Source organism: Lolium rigidum, chromosome 4, assembly GCF_022539505.1.
Source record: "Lolium rigidum isolate FL_2022 chromosome 4, APGP_CSIRO_Lrig_0.1, whole genome shotgun sequence".
NCBI classification, from domain to species: domain Eukaryota; kingdom Viridiplantae; phylum Streptophyta; class Magnoliopsida; order Poales; family Poaceae; genus Lolium; species Lolium rigidum.
The window spans coordinates 138,080,712-138,100,342 of NC_061511.1; the positions used below are offsets into that span (position 1 = coordinate 138,080,712).

A 19,631-nucleotide genomic window follows, 5' to 3' on the forward strand; every position below is an offset into this window, starting at 1 on the left:
GCTCCTCTGTGCCCGGTGATTGGTAGAAGGTGTTGTGATGTAGTTGAAGAATAACTTGATGTAATTTAGGATGATATTTGGCAGAATAGTTTGATGTGATTTGGGTTAAATTTTCCTGCTCGATGAATAAAATACAGTTGATTTGAGGTATACTCTGAACAGTATTTGTTCATTCTTCGGGGTTATTGAGCATAGTGTTTGAGGGTGATGAATCGGTAAAGAAGCTCAAGTTCTTTCAGATTTGCAGTTCACTTGATGAATAGTACTGATCATATATAGCAAGCAAAACTTATGAAGCAGTGAAGCACAAGCACTAGCACAGCAAGTGTATACATTCATGCAGTCCGCCATGGAGATGATACCAGCCATGGCAGCAGCAAGGCAGGTTGAAGCTGCGATGTCTAGGCTAGGTGGCGAGGATGGAGACGAAGTTGATGGACCAGGCGGTGAGGGCGAGACTGACGATGAGGCAGGATCCAGAGGAAGACGACGGAGCACTCCTCCTAGGTGATGTTGTAGAGCTGCGCCATGGTGCCAATGCCTCATCATGGGTGGCAGTGCGAACTAGAACATGAGTCATGTCTGCATGAAACTAGAATGTAGTTCATCAGCCAACGTCTGCATCATTAGTGTGTTTAGCAAGAATTAAATAGGAACAGTACCCAAGGAGCTTGAGGGAGTCCTGGATGACTCGCAGGGGAGCGCTGTCGCCGATGAAGTAGATCTCAGCCATGGCACAGAAAGTTGTCAAACGCTTACAGTTCCTGACTGATTGGCCCTGAAAAATTAGTAACAAAAATGGTTGATTGTTCATCTGGAGCAGAACTGAAACTTGTCAACCACCTAGTGTTCCTGACTGACTGAACCTGACAAATTAGTAACCAAAATGGTTGATTGTTCATCTGGAACAGAACTCAAACTTGTCAAACACTGAGTTGGGCGCTGTTCCTTTTCATGGACGGCAGAGCTACAATCTGATGGCAGCGACACGAGCCCCGATGTTCCAGGGACCTTCATCCTCCCCCTTTGACCTCACAGAGTAGTCCTTGTTGGGATCATGGGCAGCCTCCTGGTCGTGCAGCTGGACCTCTTCATCATGCTGTGCGTGTGCGTCCATAGTAGTCCTTGGGATGACTTAAGCAGGTGCTTAACCACCTCCCAGCTTGTTGCTCGCCCGATGCATCAGGGTGTATGTAAAGGAGAGGTGGTGCTGTTCATTCTCCCCTATTTTATTCAATCTGGTAGCTGATTTTTTTACAAAAAATCTTTCTAAGGCAGCTGAAAATCATTTGATTTGTGGGCCTATGCCTGAGGTGTTCCCTGGTGGTGTCTTCAGTTTACAATATGCTGATGACACTATTTTGTTCCTTGAAAAAACATTGATATGGCTAGAAATCTTAAATGGTTTCTAACTTGTTTTGAAAACATGCCGGGGTTGAAAATTAACTACCATAAAAGGGATCTTCTAACAATTAATGTTGAAGAAGATGAAGCTAATCTGTTTGCACAGATTTTTGGCTGCAAGAGGAGTGATTTTCCTTTTACTTACCTTGGGGTTCCTTTGCACTTTCTAAGTTAAGGAAAGAGGATTTAAAACCTATTGTTGTAGATAAAATCATCAAAAGAATTGCTGGTTGGAGAGGTAAATTGCTCTCTTATAGAGGCAGACTAATTCTTCTCCAGGCTTGTGTTGCTAGTATTCCCATGTACTTGCTCTCCTTTTTGAAATTTCCTAAATGGGCAATTAAAATTATTAGCTCTCAAATGGCTCACTTTTTCTGGAATAACAATGGTGACTCCCATAAATACCATCTGGTGAAATGAGATTTCATATGTCAGAAAAAGGAATATGGTAGTCTTGGTATTCATAACATGAGGGATTTCAATCTCTGTTTACTTTCTTCTTGGATTAATATGTACCATCTAGATGATAATAAAATCTGGAAGATGATAATTGATCACAAATATGATTTATCTCTCAGTATTTTGCATGCTAATCATACACATTATTCTCCTTTTTGGAAAGGAGTCATGTGGGCTGCCTCTTCAGCTAAGGTTGGTTATAACTGGAATATTGAAAATGGTACTAAGGTCCTTTTTTGGGAAGATATTTGGTTGGGTAACTGTTCTCTGGACATTTTATTTTGGGATCTTTATGTTATTGTTAATGAACCAAAAAAGTACTGTTGCGGATGTCTGGGATGGTACTTGTTTGAAGTTTACTTTTAGGGGAACTGTTGACTTGACTGTATGATAAATGGCTTGAGTTGACTGCGCTTATTCAAACAGTTCACCTTTCGGATGTTGAGGACAAACTTATTTGGTTGTTTCATCCCTCTGGGGTGTACTCGGTGAAATCGTTCTACGGAGTGATTAACTTTGGTGGCGTTATTCCTGTTAATGTCCCTGCGGTCTGGAAACTGCATATCCCACCAAGAATTCATATATTCTTGTGGTTGTTACCTCAGGACAAACTCTTGACTAGGACTAACTTGAATAAGAGGAGACATGGTGATGATCTTTCCTGTTTGTTTTGCAATAAACAGGAAACTGTTACTCACCTTTTTTTCGACTATGCTTGCTAAATATATCTGGAGTATCATTTCTTCTATCTGTGATAAAGAAGTTGGTCTTGATTTTGAATCTGTTGCTAGATGGTGGTTTAGTGAAAATAATAATTCAGTTTTGAACATCTTTTCTTCTCCAACCTTATGGTGCATCTGGTCATTGCGTAATGAAATGTGCTTTGAGGGAGTAAAATGGTGTCAAGGAAATCCTGAGAAGAATTGGGAGTTACAATCATATCTTGGAAGATCCTTTGCATGGACAAACTCAGCTCTTCTAAACGAGAACTTGCTACTTCTGGACCATCATCGTGGGGAGCTCCTGAGGATTGCCTGGACCTGAATCTTCTGCTGTTGGGTGCTGTCACTGGAAACCTGTCCATGTGCCCAATGGTGAATCCTGTTGATCGTTGGCGCCAGGAGATTGCCTCTGAGGAACTCATTGAGCGAGCACATATGCTTCAGTTCTAAAAACTGTAAGATCGAGTTTCCTTTGTAGATTTTCTTTCTGCTCTTTCTGCCTTCCTGTACTTAACAGACGAGCTCTATCTGCTCAAAAAACCTGTCACACTTGTGGTTGCGTTTTTAATGGAACCACAGCGCGAGGCCTCTTTAATTCAACAAAATAATAGGTGCCGTTCTTGTCACCACGAGGATATATTACCTGAGAATGAATGGGTTTGACCCGTTCAGATCATAGAATTCAAGAGAGGAGACATAGTGGTTCATGCGGTGACGTCCAATCAGGTGGAGTGCCCCCCATGTGTATCAGCGCAGGGGTGACTGTCACTGCATGCCGCACAGTCGTGAATGGGGGTGACTGAATGGTGGTGACGCTACTCTTGGGGTCTGTTCGGTTCTGGAACTAGCTGGAATGGAACGGAACCGTTCCGCACCTGGAACTGATTCTAGTGTTTGGTTTTGCACTGGAATGGAACGCACTCAATCCTCAGCAGGGAATATTCCCACGAGATGCGGAATACACCCATCCCTCCAATTCGGCCGGACGAGGTGGAACCGGTCGCTCTTAGCGCTAATTCCTCTCTCTCCCCTGGCATAACCTCTCTCTCTCGTCTCCCTCTCCACCCCACCCCCGATTTGCTCTCCTCCAGGCGGCGAGGACCGGCGACGGCGGCCATGGCCGGGCCAGGCACAGCACGGCCAGGGGCAGCGGCGGCCACGGCCGGCCAGGCGCAGCCCTCCTCCCTGCTCCTCCGTGCTCGCGGCCAGGGGCGGCGGCGGCCACGGCCGGGCCAGGCGCAGCCCTCCTCACGGCTCCTCCGTGCTCGTGGCCAGGGGCGGCGGCGGCCAGAGGCGCGGCTGCCCGAGGAGCAGCGGCGTGGACCGAGGCGCGGCCAGCCTCCTCCATGCCCGCGCCCTTCCCCCGTGCTCGCGCCCCTCCTCCACGCTCGCGGCCCCTCCTCCGTCAACGCCAGGGCCCTCCCTGCCTCCATGCTCGCCGCGGCGGGAGCCTCGGCCGGCCGGCCGTGCGCGGGGGCAGCAGGGCGACGACCTCGGCCATGCGCGGATGCGTGGCCAAGCTTCATCCGATTTGGGGGAATTAGCTTAATTAAAAATGTTTAGATTAAATTAGTCTCTAATCAATTGATGTCTAGGTTAATTAAAATCCATTCCATTCCACAGGTTCAAATTGAACCGAACACAGCATATAGGATGGAGAGAATGGAATGGAATGGGATGGGATGGAACCATTCCATCCCATTCTAGTATATCCTAGAAACGAACAGACCCTTGGAGAAGTTCGCGTGAAGGCCCGCCGCAGCCCAAAAAGCTAGCAGAAGCAGCTTGACTGATGCAATTTCGTTCTCGGCTGGACTGACGAACAGGACAACATCATTGGCATATAGGGATATGCGGTGCGGCATGCGTTGACGTCCAATCTGGTGGAGTGCCCCATGTATCAGCAGCGATGACAAGCTTGGCAGGCACATCCATGACGATGCCGAAGAAGAGAGGTGACAGGGGGTCTCCCTGGTGAAGCCCGCGACGATGATGGATGAGCTCGGTCAGGTGGCCATTCACAAGGATTCTTCTTGTTGCAGAAGAGAGTAGGACTGCAATCAAGTTGCGCCAACGAAGAATGAAACCACGGGCCTCGAGGACCTCAAGCAGAAATTCCCAGGAGATGTAGCGAATGCCTTCTCAAACATCAAGCTTAAAGGCGGGAAAAAACAAACACGTTTCATTTTGGCCAAGCCAATCGTAACAAATATATTGCATGTGATTCATCAAAGGAGAATCATTTGCCATCTCCCACAAGTTGAGTTAACAGGAACCGTGTGCGAGCATGGCTGCACAGGGAGCACATGCGATTAGGGGAGCTTAAAATATCCAATCTATACTAGTGATACTATTCCAATTAATGCCGTCAAAACATAGCCTTTCCCTTGAGAAAAATCCATGTGCCAAATTATCCAGTTTATAATTTAGTAGTAGGAGATCATCTAATCGCCAAGTTGACCGACTAATCAGAGAAGCCAAGAGGCGAGTTGAGCAAGGTTGTGAAACAAAATAATACTCCCTCCTTCTCATGGCATAGAGGCGTAAAAATTCCAGCGCGTCGATTAAGGAGTAATCATGCGGTTTAATATTTTCCGGTCATGCCCCTATTAATTAGCTAGGTACGTTTAATACTCTCTCTCCAATTTGTTGCATGCAGCTCCTAGTTTTAAGGCCAGCCACGCACGACCAATCAGCCTAGGATTCCAGCTAAGTGCAGCCAATCAAGACCCACGCCGTCTCCTTAATTCTAGCCCGAGGGAGGGGCAGATTTGGAAAGCTAACGTTTCTACTGCACCTGCGCCTTATGCCTTGAATAAAAACCAGAATTTTTTTAACGCCTTAAGCCCTGGTATGGAGGGAGTATCACATAAATCCCAAGTTAAATTAGCACATTCTTGAATTAAAATATTAGGAGAAAGGAAACAATAAACACTAGTAGAAAAAGGGGCATTCGTACCGGTTCCAGAGGGCCATTCGTACCGGTTTCGCAACCGGTATAAAAAATCCGGTACAAAAGCCCCCCCCCCCCCTTCGTACCGGTTCCTTACGAACCGGTATTAAAGGGGCCTCCATGTGGGCCACCAGGAGAGCTCAGGTCCAGGGAGCTTTGGTACCGGTTTGTAATACGAACCGGTACCAAAGGTTGCCACCCGCGGCAGAGAAAATGCATGAATCTCTGCCGCAGCAGAAAATTCAGGGTTTAGGGTTTCTGGAGGGGTTTAGGGGTATCGGAGCGTTTCATATCGCGTCGATGCACCAGAAACGCGTTTGGGTTTAGGTAGTACATGAAGATCAAGATGATGCATATCAAGTTGGTGCATATAATATAACACACATGTAATTGCATAAGATCGCAAATTAAGTAGTACATGCATGAAGATCGATCTTCATGCATAGTGGTACTCTCCGAGGCGTACTCTATATATGTCTATTACATGTAGCATAGTGGTACTCTCCGAGTCAAACTATATATGTAACATGTACATCTTCATTCATAGTGGTACTCTGCGAATGGTGGTAAGACGCCCCGAAGGAAAAATCCCGCCAATTCCTCGCCTATTGCTATGAAGCGGTCCTCGATTGAGAGCTTGTTCCGCTTTCTTGCCAACCATAAAAGAATAAGATACAAATGGATACATGAGCTATGTGTGTGTGTATATATATAAGAAAATAAATTTGTGAATATTGTTTTCGTACCTCTTTATTTCTTTCATTATTCGTTCTCTCGCTGACAATTCTGTGGATGTACTCGCAAACGTAGAATCCACAGAGATCGGTCCCTTGTGGTTGTTGCGGGCATTTCTTTACAAGAATATAATTCAATCAAACAATAGTCAAGTATGATAAAGGTGTGTGGACCTAGGTAGTACTACTTACTTTCGCATGCATCGCAGCTTCGGTGGCCATTCATGGGACTTATCTTCCTTGATGAAAGTTACCCATACGCTGCCCGACAAAAGAAAATGCATAAAAGAGTTATCAATTAGTTGATAGCAGGAACATGAAACAAACCGATAAGAATTAAAATTACCTTCTGAGCATAAAAAAACAAGACTTGTATAGGTCCAAATTTTTGCTTAGTGAGTCAAAGACTTCAACTTCTCCATCGTACATTTTGATGACGAGAAGAATAAAGTGAAATCTACGCACGTTTAAATATGTAGTGTCATATATATAAGTCATTAGTTAAAATTTTGACATACGGTGAGCAAAATAAAATGTGTTATAAGACAGTAAGACTCACTGGAAGTTGTAAGGCCAAATTATTAGCCTTTTGTCACGTTGTCGCTTCAAAAACCTTAGCAAAGTCTCCGGTGTATCCTTGTCATAGAGGGGTCTTCTATGGTTTTAACATGCATTGTGTCCGGGTCAATGAACCCAATGTTCGTGATTTCGTCCCTTTTGCATTCGAGCATCTTCGATCTACATAATATAGCGCACAAAAGATTATAATTTGCAGACAATGAACGAGCTGAGCTAAAGACTTCTCAAATTAAATAAATCACTTACAGACAATAGCAACTGATGATAAATTTGTCGAGGGCCCGGAAATTGTATAACTGGAAAAGCTCGCTAAAATCAACGTTCACACAGTATTCCTGAAAGTAGTGCTCTTCCCTAACTCGCACCCTTATAGTCTCGGTCCCTCCCTTTGAGGCATTAAGGTACCACGAATGTAAGTTACGCATACATGTTGTTAGCTTCCTGAGATTCTCGACCAAATCTTTTCCTTGAACAAATTTATATGATGTTTCAGCGATGGCGTAATCGGTTGTGTTTTGTCGAGAACTTTGAACGGCCTTCCCGTCAAACACCTTGAGAGGGGGACCGATTGAACGGGTTGTTGTCCGAGCTGGTAGACTTGGTGTATCCCTTTTATCTCCTTGATACTCGATTGAACGGGTTTTGTCGCCTCGATCATCTTGTCATACGACCTTTCAATAGAACGCCTATAGTCAGATGGTGGCGATGGTACAGGGTCATATAGATTCTCAATGGTACGCACAACTTTCACCGGATCTAATGTCTTCTCAAAAGGCTCTGGCACTTTCGGTGCAAAGAAGGCTCTCAGCTCGGACTCAACGGCTTCCCTGGTTTCCTCGACACTTTTTTCCCAAGGTAACTTCTCAATGGGCGGTTGTGGTTTCTCCTTTCTAGATCTCTTCCTAGGCGGCGTACCGTTCCGCTTAACGGGCGCTGTCTTACGCGGAGGATCTCGAGATGGTGGACTCACGCTGGGGTCCCTCTTAGGTAGGTGTGGACTTGGCTGCTCACGAGGACTGCTACCAGGAGGAGTCGATGGCATTTGCTGCTCATGTGGAGGAGTCGGTGGCCTTTGCAAAAGGACGATGTATTTCTTCGGCCATAGGGCGAAACCGTGCTTGACATCGGCCAGTGTCCTCTCATCGTCACCTCTAGGAATATCAAGCTCCACTGTTTCAAAACCCGGAACAACTTCATCCACCCCGACACGAACACAATCAGGTGGAATGGGCATATGATGGTGCATTGCTCCATCTTCACTTGGGTACACATAGCCGACGCCACCTTAACGGACGCGGTCCTGAATAACATATGTAGCTCGCAATCTGTCTTCTCCGTGACATAATCCACGGGGTAGCTTCCTCCACATCCATCAAGATGCGAGGAACCCACACTGCTTCTTCGCTGAGATGGGGCACCATCGGCTTGTGGATCCTGTAGAAATAGCGGCTGATCAGGTGCCCTCTGATTTTTCTCAAGCGCCTCCACCCTATTTAACAATTCCGTTATCGCGTCAGCGTCCTTCTTCTTCTTTCACGAACGGCTTCTATAAGTGTCAGCGATGTCCGTCACGCTTCCTTCATGGTGAGACCTGGGCGAGCTCGTACCCGTCCAACGTGTTCAGGATTCCCCAGAGCGAGTGTCAGCTCGTCATTCTCTCTATTGGAAATGTACTCTCCCTTTCTGACCTTTTCAATTGCATCTACAAGCTTCGGTACGATTACCTCAATTTTTTCCTTCCATTTTCCCTGCGCAACGATCAGCCCTGTCTTTGGGTCCAACCCTGCCCCATGCGCGAACAACCAGAACTTGGACCGGTCGGGCCAGTCCCATGTATGTGGAGTGATTCCTGCATTCATCAGTTTATTTTCAAACGTTGTCCACTTCGGAATGGCAGTCTTGTAGCCACCTGACCCCAAATGATGCCAAAGTTTCTTCTTTGAAGCATATTTCGTATTTGTGACCGATCGGGACACAAAAGTAGACGATTGCTTATACCTCTTAAATGCGGGCCAGTGATCTTTTATCTTCACTAGATTATCATCGAATACTGGATCTTCATTCTTATATTTGTCCCATAATTTTTTCTTCCAGGTCTGGAATTGTATGGCCATCTTCTTCCATGTCCATTCCTTGACTTTATTCTTCTGGCCTTCTGTCATGTCTACCGGTAGGCTGAATCGTGTCAGTAGCATGTCCCAAAGAAATTTTTTCATCGCGTCGTTGACATAACTAGCACCAATCTCCGCGTTCTTCGGCTTATGCCACTCTTGAATGTTGATCGGTACATGGTCCCTAACAAGAACTCCGGCTTGATTTGTAAATTTGCGGCAGTGCTCTTTGGGATGCTCCGGTTCACCATTAGCCTTAAATGCCGTGAGGGCTAACCTGCCCTCGCCCTTTAGCAGTTGCGTCGGGCCTCGTTTTGTTTTAACAGACTTGCTCGATGATCCAGAAGGCTAAAAGGAAAAATTATTCGTTAATAAGTGCAATACAAATAAATGAATGCATCTAGGGATGAACATAGACTTGATACATAAATATACACCTCGCCGGAGTTTGTTATGGACACTTCGTTGTCTCTTCTAATTTGTTCAGACTCAAGTCCCTCACCAAAATCATTCAGAAAGTCTTCGAACTCGTTGTTGTCATCTCCATCGGGTTCCATACCACGGGCACCCTCATAGATCAATTTCTGCACCGCTTCTTCCCCCTCCTCATCTCGGACGAAGGTGTCGTCCTCCATACCACAATGTCACTACAAAATTAAGAAAGCAATTATTTAATTCATCTTATCATGCTCATAACAGATTGAAATGAAGAAAGCAATAACCCTAACCCTAACACTCAGCACTCCTACTCTCGCTCTTCTCTATTTCTCTCCATCTCTACTCGGCGCTCCTCATCGATGTCGCGGCGGCACCGCCACGGACTCGGCGCCCCTCCTCCTCTCGCTCTTCTCTATTTCTCTCCATCTCTACTCGGCGCTCCTCATCGATGTCGCGGCGGCACCGCCACGGACTCGGCGCCCCTCCTCCTCTCGCTCTTCTCTATTTCTCTCCATCTCTACAGTACGTGCCGGCTAGGGGACGGTTAGGAGACGGCGCTCTCTTCTCTCTCCCAACTCTCTCACACTCTAAAGGCTGCGGATGGCCGTCGTGGCCGCTCTGCACGCCACCAAGCTCGACGCGGCAGCGTGCAGCGTTTGTGTCGGCCAGCGGCATCCTCGTCGACCTGCAGGGCAGGGGCACGCGGGCGGGGCGCACGGCAGGGGAACGCGGGCGGGGCGCATGGCAGACTAGGGGCACGCGGGCGGGGCGCACGGCGTGGAGATGCCCCGGCGAGCTCCAGCTACTCGCCCACGGCGGCGGCCGCACGCACGCCCTCCGACGCCGCCAGTACTCGGCGTCTCCTTCCTCGTTGGCATTTCGTCGAACGGGTGGCGGGTACGCGAGGGGAGGGCGGCAGCGAGCGCCATGCCGGCAGTCGACGCGCTCGCGGGCTCCTCCCGGCGAGGCGCGCGGCGGCCAGGGAGGCGAGGCGAGGGAGGCGGTGGCGCGTGGAGCTGCGGGCTCCTCCCGGCGAGGCGCTGCCGGAGGGCCGACAAGGGGGAGGGTTAGGAGCGCTCACCTGCGGGCAACGGCGACGGCGGCGGCGCGTGGAGCTGCGGGCAACGGCGGCTTGGCGTGGCGCGGGGAGCTGCGGGCGATGGCGACGGCGGCGGCGCGTGGAGCTGCGGGCGATGGCGACGGTGCGGGCGACGGCGGCTTGGCGTCTGTGGGCGTCTTGGCCGCGCGCGCCTAAGTTAAGTCCAGGGGAGGACCTTTGGTACCGGTTGGTACCACCAACCGGTACGAAAGGTTTTTTTTGTTTTCTTTTTTCTTTTGCTGTTTTCTTTTCTTTTGCTGTCTCGTTTCTATTTCTTTTTTCTTTTCTGTTTATTTTTTCTTTTCTATTTCTTTTTTCTTTTCTTGTATGTTTCTTTTCTATTTCTTATTTTCTATTTCTTTTTGTATTTCTTATTTGCTGTTTCTTTTTCTTTTCTTTTTCTTTTCTTTTTGTTTTTCGCGCGGGAAAGTTTCCCACCACAACGCCGCGCGGGAGAAAACAGGCGGGAAAGAAAGGGCGGGAATAAAATTTTATTACGATTGAACTCGAATTAAAAGTACATAGCTCAACTGGAAATTAAGATACATGGCCAGATTCGACTGTTGGAGTCATTCAGTCATACTCGTGCCTAGCCCTATAGTAGTCGCCACTGTAGTCGTCGTAGTCGCCGTCATCATCATCACTGGCATCGGGGTCGCGGTAATCGAACCTCGGCGGGTGAGCACGCGTGGGCTGGGACTGAGGGTAGCGCAGGCGGGGGCCACGGTAGGCCATGACGCCCTGGAGAGTCCGGTCGCGCCATCACAGCCGACGGCCGGCCTCGTTGAAGTTCGAACGAGGCGGGTCGTCCTCCTCGTCCCTGGCAAGCGCACTCTCACACCGGTTGATGAAGAAGCTTTCCCAAGTCGGACTGTAGTCGGGATGCCACTGGGGATTCCTCCGCTGCTCTGGCGTGAGCTCGAAGTAGTAGTGGTTCGTGATGGCCATCTCGTGCGCCACACCTAGAGGGACAGGAGGGACCGGTACGCCTCCGACGCTCAGCAACCAGCCGGTCGGGACGCGGTAGCCCGGCGGGCAGGGGTAGTTCGAGGCACAAAGCGCCTCCGCCTCCCAGGGGGTTAGAGATACGATGGAAGCCATGGGAGAGAATGATGAGGTTTGCAGATATGAGTCTAGATGTGATATGTAAATGGAGGCCAAGCCTACATATATATAGTGAAAAAAATGGCGGGATGACGGAGGCGGGAAGACATAGGCGGGAACCGGTGGAAAGCGCGGGAAGAAAATAGGCGGGAACGCAATGGCGCAGGAAACTTAACCCTAACCCTAACCTTTAGTACCGGCTGGTGGGTGCAACCGGTACTAAAGGTGGTTTTTCTATCGTGTAACAAAACTGACGGTGGGATAAAGACGCGTGGGTAACCTTTCGTACCGTCTGGTGGGTACAACCGGTACTAAAGGTGTTTTTTCTGTCATGTAAGAAAACTGTCGGTGCGATAAGGATGCGTGGGGGACCTTTAGTACCGACTGGTGGGTGCAACCGGTAATAAAGCTGTCGGCAGGATAAGGACGCCCTGCTCGATGAGATAAAGCATGTAGCGCACGACGCCGTGTCGGAGGAACAAGACAAAGCAGAAGCGGCGCCGTGCCCATAAAAGGAACACTGATACTCCTTGGCAAGCAGATCAACAAGCAGGTAGGAAGAGTTTCATCCCCATGGATGGAGGAAAGGGTTGGGAAATCTCCCGTGGCGGAACTTCTCGAAGATGCCCTTGGTGCACTCGCCCTATGGCATCTTCGGAAGTTCCGCCTCGGAAAAATTTCCCTGCAAGCCCATGAAAGACTCCATCTCCTCTAACAATGTTGGGGAAAGGGTTGGGAAATCTCCTGTGGCGGAACTTCTCGAATATGCCCTTGGTGCACATGCCCTATATATGGCATATTCGGAAGTTCCACCTCGGAAAAATTTCTCTGCAAGCCCGTGAAAGCTACTTAACTAGTAAAACAAGCCAACCATCTCCATTGTTAATATCTTACATACAGTAACATCATTACACAAAAGTGATTTCCATATTGAGATACACAAGTTATGATCCTTATCTAGCCAGTCTTCTGAGTTTTCTTCATGTGTTTCCCTTTCTTCTGACTGCGACGCAACCATGGACAATCTTCATTATTTAAGATGATGCTTGGGTTAGCTTTTACCTTGAAGGGTGGAATATCATCAAACTTATTATAATCTTCTGACATGTCTGTCTTGTCCTCTACTCACACGATGTTTCTTTTTCCTGAAAGAACTATGTGCCGCTTTGGCTCATCGTATGATGTGTCCTCTTGCCTTTCTTTTCTTTTTTTCGGTTTGCTAGACATGTCCTTCACATAAAAAACCTGAGCCACTTCACCGGCTAGGACGAATGGTTCGGTGTCGTACCCTAGATTCTTGAGATCCACCGTAGTCATTCCGCATCGCGGGTCTACTCAGTACCCCGTCTTTCAGGTTGAACCATTTGCACCGGAACAAAGGAACCTTGAAATTAGGTCCATAGTCAAGTTCTCATATCTCCTATGTACCCATAATATGTGACCTTGTTCCCATTGTCATCTTCTGCATCAAAGCGGACACCACTGTTTTGGTTGGTGCTCTTTTTATCTTGGGCGAACGTGTAAAATGTATTCCCATTAATCTCGTACCCTTGAAAAGTCGATATAGTCGAAGATGGTTGCTTGGCCAAGAAGTACAGCTACTCGTCATCAGTGACATTCATGAGACGTGTTTACAACCAACCGCCGAAAGTCTTCATGTGTTCTCCATCAATCCAATCTTCACGTTGCTCCGGGTATTTAGAGCGTAAGATATCCTTGTGTTCCTCTTTGTACGGAGCCACCAAGATGGAATTATGTAGAACCGTGTAGTGTGCTTGAGTGAAAGAATGTCCGTCCATACACGTTGTTGCTTTCTTTCCTAGCGTGCCTTTTCCACGCTAGTCTCCACTCATAGCGCGATTCAGGAACACCGATCGGCTTAAGGTCGAGAATAAAGTCAACACAAAACTCAATGACCTCCTCTCGTTCCATAGCCCTTGGATATGCTTCCTTCCGGCCTAGCACGGTTATGAACGTACTTCTTTAAGACTCCCATGAATCTCTCAAAGGGGAACATGTTGTGTAGAAATACAGGACCGAGAACGCCAATCTCTTCGACCAGGTGAACTAGGAGATGTGTCATAATATTGAAGAAGGATGGTGGGAACACCAACTCGAAGCCGACTAGACATTGCACCACATCCTTCTCGTAAATTTTGTAGAGTAAGTGGATTGATCACCTTCTGAGAAATTGCATTGAGGAACACACATAGCTTCACAATGGGTACACGAACATTTTCCGGCAGAAGCCCCCTCAATGCAACCGGAAGTAATTGTGTCATAATCACATGGCAGTCATGAGACTTTAGGTTTTGAAACTTTTTCTCTAACATGTTTATTATTCCCTTTATATTCGACGAGAAGCCAGACGGGACCTTGATGCTACTCGAGACTTCAAAAAGATCTCCTTCTCCTCTTTGGTAAGAGCGTAGCTGGCAGGACCTTGATACTTCTCTGGATTCAGGTTGTTTCCTTCGTGGATACTTTGCTGGTCCTGCCGTGCATCCGGTGTATCTTTTGTCTTCCCATACACGCCCAAGAAGTTTAGCAGGTTCACACAAAGATTTTTCGTCACGTGCATCACGTCGATTGCAGAGTGAACCTCTATGAATTTCCAGTAGGGTAGCTCCCAAAATATAGACTTCTTCTTCCACATGGGTACGTGTCCGTCAACATCATGCGGAATAGATTGTCCACCAGGACCCTTTCCAAAGATCACGTTTAAATCCTTGACCATATCATATATAACTTCCCCAGTAGGGCGGGTAGGCTTCGTTCGGTTATTTGCCTCACCTCCGAAATGTTTTCCTCTCTTTCTTACGTGATGTTGTTTTGGAAGAAATCGACGATGCCCCAGGTACACATTCTTGTTTCCCAAATATTTACTGTCAGTCTCACCTAAACAGTGTGTGCATGCATTGTATCCCTTGTTTGACTGTCCTGAAATGTTACCAAGAGCAGGCCAATCATTGATGGTTACAAATAACAATGCTCGTAGGTTAAATTCCTTTCGTTCGTGCTCATCCCACACAGGTACACCTTCTTCACGCCACAACTCTAAAAGTTCTTCAACCAATGGCCTCAGGTACACATCAATGTCGTTGCCGGGTTGCTTCGGGCCTTGGATGAGCACTGACATCATAATGAACTTTCGCTTCATGCACAACCAAGGAGGAAGGTTATAGATACATAGAGTCACTAGCCAGGTGTTATGACTGGAGCTCTGCTCCCCGAAAGGATTAAAGCCATATGTACTTAGACCAAATCTTAAGTTCCTTGCGTCATCTGAAAATGACTTGAACTATCTGTCGATTTTTCTCCACTATGACCCGGGATGTCTCAGCATCACATCTTTCTTACGGTCCTCTTTGTGCCATCGCAACAACTTGGCATGCTCTTTGTTTTGGAACAAACATTTCAACCGTGGTATTATAGGAGCATACCACATCACCTTCGCAGGAACCCTCTTCCTGGGGTTGGACTCGCCCTCAACATCGCCAGGGTCATCTCGCCTGATCTTATACCTCAATGCACTACATACCGGGCATGCATTCGAATTCTCGTACTCCTTGCGATAGAGGATGCAGTCATTGATGCATGCATGTATCTTCTGCACCTCTAATCCTAGAGGGCAGACAACCTTCTTTGCTTCGTACGTACTAGAGGGCAATACGTTCTCCCCTGGAAGCATCTTCTTTATTATTTTCAGCAACTTTTCAAATCCCTTGTCAGAAGTACCATTCTCTGCCTTTCATTGCAGTAATTCCAGCGTGGTACCCAGCTTTTTCTGGCCATTTTCGCAATTTGGGTACAATAGTTTGTTGTGATCCTCTAACATTTTCTCCAACTTCAACCTCTCCTTTTTATTTCTACAGTTCATCTTCGCATCAAGAATGGCCCGACCCAAATCGTCATCTGGGTTATCAAAAATCGGCTCATCAAAAATGGGCTCTTCTTCAGCTTCGTCTTCCCCATTCTACTATCACCGTCTTCAGTGAATATAGGATAGTTGTCACTATCCTCTTCTTCTTCGTTGTCTTCCAATATAACCCCTCTTTCTCCGTGCTTGGTCCAGCAATTATAGCTGGGCATGAAACCGTTCTCCAGCAGGTGGACGTGAATGGTCTTTGAGGTAGAGTAATCCTTCATATTCTTACATGAACTACATGGACAATAGATGAAACCATTCGACTGCCTTTTTGCCTCAGCCACGTTGAGAAAATAATGCATGCCATTAATGAAGTCGAGATGGCACCGGTCACCTTACATCCATTGTCGACTCATCTGCATTATATATGTATATCAAAAATCATTAATTACACAACATCGTGGATATATGAGTGACCAACTTAATTAATATTCAAGTTCATCACATAAAACTAAGTTTTTTTTATAAAAAAGAAGAGGCTCACCGATGTGGTACGGTGCCGGCTAGGGGACGACGCTGGCGATCGACGGCGGTGAGGACGGGGATGATACTAATTAAAACCTACAAAACATACCATAATTTCAGCTCAAATTGCATATAAAAATAAAATCCCTAACTTAGGCATTTCATCGAACACCTTGCTAGCACTAGAAAATTAGTACGAGTTAAAACTACCAAAGAAATGAGCTAAATTAGGAACGCCGGAAGAAAGGATGATATTGCAAACCCTTGAATAGATATATGCCCTTAATCTTGTTAAAATGGTGGAGAAAAAATAGAGATTTGTTGGAGTGTTAGAGGTGCAAAAAAATTTAGAGTGTGAGAGGAAGAAGAGAAAAATGAGAGCCAGGGGCCAGGGACGGGGGCGACGTGATAATATAGGAGGGCACCCTTTGGTACCGGTTCGTGTTACGAACCGGTACCAAAGGTCCAGCCCTAGCTCCACACGTGCATGAAATTCGGGCCGAAGAACTTTCGTACCGGTTCGTAACACGAACCGGTACGAAAGCCCCTCACGAACCGGTATAGATGCTTCTCGCCCGCCTGGGCGCACAAACCGGTATAAAAGCCCCCTTTAATACCGGTTCGTAAACAAACCGGTACGAAAGTCTCAGACGGATGCCCATTTTTCTACTAGTGAAATCAAAGTAAGAAGAAAAGCGAGCCCACCACTGTCTAAAGCTAGACCGATGGGGATAACATAAAGAGATATTAGGAGCGTGGAGTGCATGCTTATCCCACAATCTCCAATATTTTTCTCCCAAATGCATCTGACGGCTGCTCCCCAACGACTCTTGGTGCATGCCGATTCAGCACTCATCACTTGATCGACCGACATGCAAATTAATATTTATCTCCCTGGCTTGGAATTGTAGCATCATGCATCGAGTATGTGTACCTAATATGTTGACCTGTTTCTTTATTTAATAATTTATTTATTTATCTCGTGGTTTTGTTTGTTATGATCAGGATTTTGTTTTGCTTGTAGAGCTGGGATACTGTGTGTGTGTTCCTCTCTTGTCATCATCCCTTCAAAGTTTTTGTCTGCTCAAAGTAGTATATTCCTACTCAAAGCTGGAGTCCTTTTCTTCTTCTTTTGTTTGGATATATATAAAAAAGGAAAACAGCATTGGATGTATGCATACTATTTGCATGCACTTCCTCCTTTCTTCCCATCGAATTATTGGTTTACTTGATTTTTCTCTCCTTCTTGAAGACAATAAAAGTAAACCTCCCTATGTCTTCTGAGATGGCACAACCAAATGCACTTGATTTTCCTGAACAAAGATGCTGAGTATATCCTTAATAATGATATTTTAGCGTGGCGATTCCTGATTTATTCCGCTCTTGACAAGCGAAGACGACGATGGTGTTCGCTGAGAGTTGCTTCTCTTTCCATAATCTTTTGTCTGCTACGTATTGCAATTCCATTTCCAAGGTGTTTAACTAGTGATTTGTAGTAGCTCAGAGCCTGAGATGATACGGTTCCATCTTGATAAGGAGCGATCGGCTATGTCATGGCAGGTACGTTAGCTCTTACAGAGGGACAAACACACTTGCTATATATAGCCGGCCATATGGACAAATCTAGCTCAGCAGCGACAAGATCTCTCCCATCCTGAAAATAAATTCAGCCACGTCGATCTGTTGCAACCAAATTTCACACATATACAAAAAGGGCTAATGATCGGCAGTGAAAGTTTTGTCGTTTTTCTTCTGTATAGCTGTAGCACTATGTTAACTCAATGTTTTCCTCGAAAGATTTGTAGGGTACTCTATATATGGCTTGGAGTTGGGCAGTACTCCCTCCATACCGCTTTACACGGAAATTGCGTATTTTGAGACAAAATTTTGACTACTAATTTGACCAATAAAATATAAGATATATATCACAAAAAATATACTATTGAAAACTTCTTTTAAATATGAATCCAATGGTATAATTTGTTTGTCACATATATCTTATATTTTATTGATTAAATTTGTAGTTAAACTTTTTTCTCGAAAGACGTAAGTGCTCTGTAAATTAGTATGGAGGGAGTAATATTCATCACCACAATCACCATTGCAGTGAACATTTACGTAGGTAGTAATAACATATAGGTCCTCATGCAGTTTTGAGCTGGTAGGCCGGGCCGCTACCATGCACTGCTTAGTTGATATTTCTCGATTTCACTTGAACAATCTGTTGTACTACCCCCGTCCCAAATTTCTAAGTGTCGCAGCCAGCGGCGGAGCCAGCATCTAGTCAATAGGTGTACATATAGCATCCTGAACATCGTATTATACTTAGATTTTCTCATTGATATTTAGTCTACAATGCTCTAGACACATGTAATCAAAGCCTTTTTCCAAAATTAATGGGTGTACATTTGTACACCCATGTACCCACATAGCTCCGTCCACACAACAGCTTTGTCAAGTACAAATTTAATTAGACATATTTTAATATATACGTACATTTGTATCTAAATAAAGTTAAGAGAAAATACGATTGACGTAGAGTAGACCGCTTTCCTATGATATACACTCAGCAAGCACCATAAGGATCGACTTAATCTATGGTGGAATGACATCTATGATACCAGCAGGGGAGAAAAAGGAAGTTGTGTCAATGGCAAGGCAGCATGTAGGCACTAGCCAGAGCGGCATGAAAGCTGGAAAAAGGAAGAGCAAGAGCGGCATGCCCACACGCGACGGTCACCCACACACAGTCACACAGATACAAGACAGAATTTCTCAAAAAAAAAAGCATACAAGACAGAACCCTCCTGAATTCCACTATAAAACACGCCAACGGAGCGTGTGTCCTCCACACCACTTCTGTCTGAGTGCCACTACACACCACCATCTCCATCACTCAATCGATCTCACTTGAGCAGCCATGGCCGTGAGCGACACCAAGCTGGCCGATGCAGAGAACCCTGCGACCACAAAGTTCAGCGATGACTCCGACGTGGACTTCGCGGGCCGCGCCAACTGGCTGCGGGCGGCGGTGCTGGGGGCCAACGACGGCCTGGTCTCCACGGCGTCGCTCATGCTGGGCGTGAGCGCGGTGAAGCACGATGTGCGGGCGATGGTGGTGTCGGGGTTCGCGGGCCTGCTGGCCGGGGCGTGCAGCATGGCCATCGGGGAGTACGTCTCTGTCTGCTCCCAGCGGGATGTGGAGCTCGCGCAGCTGGACCGCGACGGCAAGCGCGGAGGGGACGAGGAGAGGGCGCTGCCCAGCCCCGTCCAGGCTGCTGTGGCGTCCGCATTCGCGTTCTCGGTCGGCGCCTTGCTGCCGCTGCTGGCGGCCGGGTTCATCGTCGGGTATAGGCAGCGGGTGGCCGTGGTGGTCGCCGTGGCGACCATGGCGCTGGCGGCGTTTGGGTACGTCGGGGCAGTACTCGGACGGGCGCCGGTAGCCAGGTCGTGCGCGAGGGTTGTGATGGGCGGGCTCGCCGCCATGGGCGTCACTTTCGGCCTCGATGAGGCTCTTCCGTGAGCTGGCCGAGTAGCCTTCGCAATGAGAGCCTTGCACGCCGAGACGCAAGCTTGCATGGAAGGGATCTACGCCAGCAACAGCTTCTGCTGGTGGCATACTAGTTGTGGCTGCG

At 47.1% G+C, this 19,631-nt stretch overlaps 1 protein-coding gene across 1 annotated transcript; it reads left to right on the forward strand.

Annotated features, from left to right (window-relative positions):
* The first annotated feature begins 18,864 nt into the window (after positions 1-18,864).
* Positions 18,865-19,519, forward strand: LOC124647553 (vacuolar iron transporter homolog 5-like). The gene has a single exon (XM_047187476.1). The coding sequence runs from the start codon at positions 18,917-18,919 to the stop codon at positions 19,517-19,519; it is 603 nt and encodes a 200-aa protein (XP_047043432.1). The 5' UTR covers positions 18,865-18,916.
* The last annotated feature ends 112 nt before the right edge of the window (positions 19,520-19,631 follow it).

What these genes read in the sequence shown, in the direction of transcription:
- LOC124647553 (XM_047187476.1), top strand. Translation starts at nt 18,917, where the DNA reads ATGGCCGTGAGCGACACCAAGCTGGCCGATGCAGAGAACCCTGCGACC.